This window comes from Oncorhynchus mykiss, chromosome 17 (assembly GCF_013265735.2).
Source record: "Oncorhynchus mykiss isolate Arlee chromosome 17, USDA_OmykA_1.1, whole genome shotgun sequence".
Taxonomy (NCBI): Eukaryota; Metazoa; Chordata; class Actinopteri; order Salmoniformes; family Salmonidae; genus Oncorhynchus; species Oncorhynchus mykiss.
In genome coordinates, this window is record NC_048581.1 from 47,045,345 (window position 1) to 47,053,293 (window position 7,949).

Sequence of the window (7,949 nt, forward strand, 5' to 3'; positions counted from 1 at the left end):
AGTAATGTGCATGCATTATGAGCATATACAATAATTTTGTACGCCCAATTATTCAGTTTTTGATTTGTTAAAAAAGTTTGAAATATCCAATAAATGTCGTTCCACTTCATGATTGTGTCCCACTTGTTGTTGATTCTTCACAAAAAAATACAGTTTTATATCTTTATGTTTGAAGCCTGAAATGTGGCAAGAGGTCACAAAGTTCAAGGGGGCCGAATACTTTCGCAAGGCACTGTATGGTTGGTCACAGCGGACTCCTTTTGGCTCGTTCCTTAAACGGGATACTTGCTTTCTTTATTTAGTGGGTCTCTAGAAAAGTCATAAAGCTGTAGATGGGTCCTGAAAACTAAGTTTGGGATCCAGTGTTGTGGAGAAGTTCTGGGTCATTAGCATTACTGAATCCCCACAGGCTGTCAGCGTTGTGCTGAGTACATGGTTAGGGCTTTCCTGTGGCACCAACACAACAGCAGTAATGGATCTGCAACTAGACTCGAGGGGATCACTTAGTCGACACACATCCACTTAAGAGGAAGCAATGCATGGATCCGACCCCTCCCCCCACCCCCACACAATGAACATCCTGTGTGTGTGTGGGTTGGTGAGGGCTCAGGGTCTGCTGCAATGCCAGCACAGCAAAACAAACTTTGGCCTTACATTTTCACATCACCCTCCAAAGCACTGCGACACTCTCCATATTGTGAACCATCAGCCCTAACCCCAGGTGACCTCAGTACTAGTAGCACTAGTACATTCAACTACAACATAGACATTCTTCCTAAGTGAAATGTGACAGAACCAGTAATACTGCATATCCCTTGACAATCACATCATAGGAATTTTGGCTGTGATTGTATGTAGTGTGTGTCAATGTGATGTGTGTGTGTGTGTGCGCGCATTCATGCACGTGTGCATGCACATGCATATGTGTGTGTGTGCGTGTGTGTTTCTGCGTACATACAGTACACTAACATGGTAGAGTGGTATAACATAAATTAGATTACACATGGAATCCTCAATTCACAAAGTGGTTCCTGGCAAAGGCTTCCTTTTCCATATTCCTCTGGCACCAAAACATCAACATCAACATCAACAAACAGAGGAGGTTTCTCATCAAAAGACTGCATTGACACATAGCCAGTAAAATATAGAGGAAATCACTGAGCGAAAACCATTATGACAAATCAATATTTTATTCAACATAACTTAATGAGAAATAATGGCAGACAGTAGGCCTACCTAAATGCTGTGCTTTTTACTGTTATGCATTTTTTAAATGTGTGCTTGAAAGAAATTAGCCCAGTAAGGTATGTGGGCAACAGGATAAGGCCATAACAGATTGTAATAGCATGGCGCCAGATTCACAAAGAATTTGCATTCGTTTAGCTTGGTCTTTCCTTAATACTCTCTCCTGAGTACACTGGTGCAAGAGCATGGTAAATGTAGGGCACATTACTCCCATAAATGTATCACATCAACACCACATTCAGAATCCCACCATCCCGTCGTCGCCAATCAACAAATCAAATCAGTATTTTTGTTTGGAGGTCTCCTGTCTGGCATGCATACAGAGCCTCAGGAGCTCATGGTGGCGATAGGGATGACGATGACGAGGATGATGGTGATGGAAGTGAAGATGAGCGCCCCCAGCTTGCAGGCTTTGGCTCTGCGCTGGTTGGCCTCTTTGCGCCTCAGCAGTGTGCTGTAACCTGGCGTGTAGATGTCCTCCATCCAAAACTCCAGGTTATTAGGGTTTAGAGACTCCTGGGCCTACGAGACAAAACATAAGGTCACCACTCTATCATGCCAGTCAAGTAGATAACCGTTCCAGTTGTTCCATTAAAAGTATTATTCACTGGGGCCTCCCGAGTGGCACAATGGTCTAAGGCACCGCATCGCATACAAGGCTAAAGGTGTTACTACAGACCCGAGTTCATTCCCGGGCTGTGCCACGACCGGCCGTGACCGAGAGTCCCATAAGACAGTGCACAATTGGCCCAGCGTCGTCCGGGTTAGGGAAGGGTTTGGCCGGTGGGGCTTTTCTTGGCTCATCGTGCTCTAGCGACTCCTTGTGGCGGGCCCGGTGCCTGTGGGCTGACCCCGGTCGCCAGTTGAAAAGTGTTTCCTCCGACACATTGGTGCGGCTGTCTTCCGGGTTAAGCTGGCGGGTGTTAAGGGGTACGGTTAGGCGGGTCATGTTTTGGAGGATGCATGACTCAACCTTCTCCTTCTGAGCCAGTTGGGGAGTTGCTGCGAGATCGAAAATTGGAGAGAAAAATGGGGAACATTTTTATATAATTGGAAGTTCCTTTTGGATCCCAGTTCAGATATACATTTTACATTTTAGACATTTATCCAGATAGACTTACAGTAGTGAGTGATACATGTTCATACTGGTCCCCTGTGGGAATCAAATCCACAACCATGACATTGCAAGTGCCATGCTCTACCAACTGAGCCACATGTGATTCTATATTTTCTGAAGGTTCACTGACTAATCCTGGTTTGTATAATTTTGGGAGAAAGCTGAACTTTATTTAATGCATTGTAATGCAGTTATAGTGCATCAAAAGAAATGTCATATGTATAATGTATTAGTATAATCTCATAATGATCTTGACTAAATAACTCATTTGTTCAGTCTGTTGAACATTTACAGCATATAAGATTATAATAAGACATACGTGCTCATGTGCTTATGAAAAGCAATCAAACATTTCCTCTTGGAAAGCAGGGAGCTCGTACTGGCGGTCTGACGGGTCCCGTGAGGTGATTTAATGTGGCCCACAATTGTCGTTAAGTACTGCGCTACCAAAAGGTCAACAAGGTCAAAATATACAGTACCTGTAGGTCCAGAGGGGACATTCTGGCCTCTCTCTCCTCCACGGTCCAGACCGGGGCTCCTCTCCCCTCAGCCAATCGGAGGTCAGAGGTCAAACCAGAGGTCAACCCAGAGGACAACCCTGGATTGGTCAAACCGCCACCCTTCTGATGGAAGAGAGAAGAGTTGGACACCTGCTCCACCAAGTGGGAGTGTTTTTGAGGAGGGAGTTTGTGACTCTGGGCAGAGCTGTTTGATTGGTCCGTCTGCATGGAGGGTGGGACAAAGATGTGAAAGAGGAAATGTGGATGGATGGGAGGAAGAGAGAAAAATAAATCAAACATAATGGCAGGAACAAATATGGAATACATATGTGAACAAACTAGATACACACAAGGAAACCTGCTCTTGCATTTGTGTGGGGAATTACTGATTACTGAAAGGCAGTCTTGCATTGACAGTAAAATAGCTATGGGAATAATTGACTAAGTAAACAACTGACCACCTAAACCACATAGTCTGACCAACAGGCCAACTAATGTCTGACTCAATTTCTGCTTTAGGTTTTAGTCTCCATATTAGTCTAGTTCTTTCAAATGTCTGCCTAAAACCCCCAAATCCACAGAGTTTATAATTCCTTATCCTCACACAACTAGCCACTAGCCTTGCTAGATCCAAACAGCAACATACAACTATATAGAGCAGGTAACAGGTCAGACCCAGACCCTAAGACTACTTTACAAGACACACACAGCTAAACTCCTGATTTAGCAACAAAATGAGCACACACACACACTAAAACACACACACACACATACTCACACTTGCACACACTATCACACTCACTCCAAACCAAATCCAAATCTCCAAAACGAATGCATGCATGTGTGCACATACACACACACACACACTGTTGCACTGACTAAGTTGGTACACTACCTGTCCTGTTTTCCCAGGCTGGTCCTTGTCATCTTTACTTTTCGAGAAAGACACCGTCCAATCCCGTGCAGACAAGATGGAGATGATGCTTGGCCGCTTGGAGTCCACGCCACTCTTGCAAGAGGCCTGCCGAGAGAGCACCTTCTTCCCCACTTTGCTTTCGCTCACACCTCTGTTCTCCTCCATCTTCCCCCACCGGTTCCAGTCCAGGCTACCAAACGAATGCACAGATACAGACAGAGGCTGGGGCTCAGAGGAACCACCAGACCCAGGGCTGAGCGGATGGCTTAGCACACCCAGGGAAGACTCACCGCCGCTGGGGGGTCCCAGCCACCTACCTCCCCGTGTACCTCCCACGGCCTGCTCTTGCATCTTCTCGTCCAGCCGCTGGAGGAAGGAGAGCACCTGGGAGATCTCGGCCTTGACCTCGGACAGGGACTCCAGGCTCTGTTCGATCTGACCCATTCTCAGGAGGAGTTTACACACGCTTGCCTTGAGCCCGCCATCGTCACTGCCGTCCAGCGAATGGAAGAGCCTCTGGAGCTGGCCCAGGCGGCCGCGCCGCGCCTCCGGGGTGTCCTGGGCTGCCGAAGGGCCCCCGTCGGGGGGGCAGATGTACCCTGTGGAGCCGCACATGCTCATGTCATCCAGGAAGCGGAAGATGGTGCTGATGTCGTCCTCACCTAGCATGTCGGGGTTGTCCATCGAGGTCATGAAGGACAGGTGGTCGGCGTGCACCAGGCTCCGCAGGTGCCGCGTGCCCGGCATGGTGTCTGTCTGGGTGCCCGTACTGCAGGCCATCCACCCTTCTCCTTCAGGTCTGGGACTGACGGTCCCCTCCCATCCCTTTAAAAGGGGCAACCACTCACCAGAGTTTGTGGTGGGGCTGGGAGCAAGTCTCCTCTGAAGGGAGCCCTCGGAGCCATCCAAGCCGACCAACCTGTCATCCAGACTGAGGCTCTTGTCCGTCCATCCTGGCCTACGGGTCCTGGGGGGTTGGGGGTGGAGGGGGGACCATTCAGGAATAGTACCCCCTGGGCCAAAGTATGTGGAGTCCTGGAGGTCATCCAGGCTTTCATTTTTTCCAGGCGAAGGCCGACCGACCATGGGCGAAGGATACGGGTTGGAGAGCATCTCGAAGCTGCGATTGGTGAAAAGTTCCTGCCTCCCTCTTCCTCCTCCTCCTACTCTTGGAGTCACGGTACTAATGGTCACCTCGGGAACGAGGTGCGACTGGTTGTGGAAGTCCATCTTGAAAATACCTCTCTTCTTCGTGCAGGAATGCCGCTCCGATCCCGGCTGCGATCCCGGCTCTGATCCGGGATCCCTGGGTGCCGAGTCTCCACTCAGGGAATCCTTTGAGGACTCGCTGTCTGTCTCCAGGGGGAGGTAGATGCTCTGCATGGCCTGGCCTGGGATGCTTCCACTGCCAGCGAACAGCGGGGTGTTGTGGCGCCAGTCGAAAGACACAGCCCTGGCACGGCCTGGAGGGGATGACGAGACCAGAGAGAGGGGATCAGGAGGGAGACTGGCACGCTTGAGGAACGAGTAATTTGCTTTGGGCCAGAGCAAGCTCTGGTCGATAGGGCCTGAGAGGGTCTGAGAGTCTGACAGTGTGCGCACCCTATCGCGGCTGGAGAATCTCACCTCGTCAGCGATGGGCAAAGAAATTTGCAAAGAGGGCCCCGGGGATTGGTCGATATTGGGGCCGAGCTGAGCTTTCATTGGCTGGGCCGCCTGGGCCTCTTCAGGAACCCCACCCGTCATTTGAATGAGGTTGAATATTGTGACGATGTCAGCTGCCACGCCAATCGGGGATGTCCCCAGTCCCTTAGGGTTGACCCTGTCTCTGAAGAGGGTGGCGGGGAAACAGGGATCGCGGCAGGCTGCGGAGAACAGCAGGCTCCTAAGCTCTGTGAGGTGCTGCAGGTCGAAGCGGGTGCTGACCATTCTACACAGGTCCTGAAAGGAAAGCCAGGGGCGCATAGCAGCCAGCTCCTCCAGAATCCCCAGCAGGACCAGGGGGTACTCCTGCTGCAGACTGGCCATGACCCAATATCACCTTCAAATTAACAACAAAATCAACAGGGGATGTGGTTGAAAATAAATCATAAGAAAATGTATGTATTACCACAAATGTATTACCACTTGAATAACACTGAGTAAAAAAATTACACATTAACAAAGCTGCCACCCCTCCTCTGTTTTGGTAAACAGCTGATGGATAGGCTTGGAGAAATGTAACCACTCTCAAATTCATAGACAGAGCTATGGATGCAAGGACTGACCATCCATGATATAAAAATAATAGTTTTAACCATGCATGTTTTATGGCTATACAGTGTTTATTAACATTTACATTGTTAACAAACACTGGAGTAAAACAAGTTTATATTTTGGTTTCTGATGGGGTGCAACAGATGAACTAAGCTCATGAGGCGTTTATACACTATATATACAAAAGTATGTGGACACCCCTTCAAATTAGTGGATTTGACTGTTTCAGCCACACCCGTTACTGACAGGTGTATAAAATATTAGGAGTAGAATGGCCTTACTGAAGAGCTCAGAGACTTTCAATGTGGCACCGTCATAGGATGCCTCCTTTCCAACAAGTCAATTCCCCAAATTTCTGCCCTGCTGGAACTGCTCCGGTCATCTGTAAGTGCTGTTATTGTGAAGTGGAAATGTCTAGGAGCAACAACGGATCAGCCTCGAAGTGGTAGGCCACACAAGCTCACAGAACGGGACTGCCAAGTGCTGAAGCGCGTATAAATCAAATGTCCTCGGTTGCAACACTCACTACCGAGTTCCAAACTGCCTCTGGAAGCAGCTTCAGCACAATAACTGTTCGTAGGGAGCTTTATGAAATGGGTTTCCATAGACGAACAGACGTACACAAGCCTAAGATCACCGTGCGTAATGCCAAGTGTCGGCCGGAGTGTTATAAAGCTCACTGCAATTGAACTCTGGAGCAGTGGAAACGCGTTCTCTGGATTGATGAATCACACTTCAACAACTGGCAGTTCGATGGACGAAGCTGGGTTTGGCGGATGTCAGGAGAACGCTACTTGCCCGAATGCATCGTGCCAGCTGTAAAGTTTGGTGGTGGAGGAATAATGGTCTGGGGCTGTTTTTCATGGTTCGGGTTAGGCCCCTTAGTTCCAGTGAAGGAAAATCTTAATGCTACAGCATACAATGATATTCGAGACGACTCTGTGCTTCTAACTTGGTCTCAACTTTACTGTTTCAGCATGACAAGTTCCCCATGCACAAAGTGAGGTTCTTACAGAAATGGTTTGTTGAGATCGGTGTGGAAGAACTTGACTGGCCTGCACAGAGCCCTGTCCTCAATCCCATCGAACACCTTTGGGATGAATTGGAATGCCTACTGCGAGCCAGGCTTAATCACCCAACATCATTGCCCAACCTTTCTAATGCTCATGGCTAAATGGAAGTGCCCGCAGCAATGTTCCAGCATCTAGTGGAAAGCCTTCCCAGAAGAATGGAGGCTGTTAGCAGATAAGGGGAACCAGCTCCATGTTAATGCCTGTGATTTTGGAATAAGATGTTCGACGAGTCCTCATACTTTAGTTCATGTAGTGCAAGTTATATTCTTCAAGAATTAATGGGTGTATATCATTCATTTATATGTCCAACAATGCATGTTGAAACTAAGGATTCTAGCTTTAGCATATTTTGAGGCGTGCATTGTAAGAGGCTACATTTATTGCACCCGTGAGTGAGAGTACTATACCAATTTAAAAGGTAGACTCAGCAAAATGAAGTTGCTCGGAGCAGCACCACAGATATTGAGATGAACGAGATGCAAGACTTCGCTCTCACACAGTATCTCCGCATTTGTGCGTGTGTGCACATTACGCTGTTCACCGAATGGTAGCCAGGGCACCAAAACAGCAGGGAAGTTGAACCTTGTGCTTCAACGCTCTTAGTTGTTGCGGAAATTGACCCACTACGCTGTTTACTTTCTGCATCTACTGTACGTCATATCCAAGCTGCTTACCTATTGCAGATTCAGTCTTCCCAGCCTGGTGTGATTTTCTGTACAATGTGATTTTCTGGATGTTCTTTCTCATTTTGTCTGTCATAGTTGAAGTGTACCTATGATGAAAATTACAGGACTCTCTCGTCTTTTTAAGTGGGAGAACTTGCACAAATGGTGGCTGACTAA

At 48.1% G+C, this 7,949-nt stretch overlaps 1 protein-coding gene across 1 annotated transcript; it reads right to left on the reverse strand.

Moving 5' to 3' along the window:
* Positions 1–331: 331 nt before the first annotated feature.
* LOC110493978 (major intrinsically disordered Notch2-binding receptor 1) lies at positions 332–6,184 on the reverse strand. Its single transcript, XM_036949989.1, has 3 exons — positions 3,758–6,184; positions 2,842–3,084; positions 332–1,767 (listed from the first exon to the last, which is right to left on the reverse strand). Exons 1-3 carry the CDS (start codon positions 5,804–5,806, stop codon positions 1,573–1,575), a joined length of 2,487 nt encoding a protein of 828 aa, XP_036805884.1. The 5' UTR covers positions 5,807–6,184; the 3' UTR covers positions 332–1,572.
* Between the last annotated feature and the right edge of the window lie 1,765 nt (positions 6,185–7,949).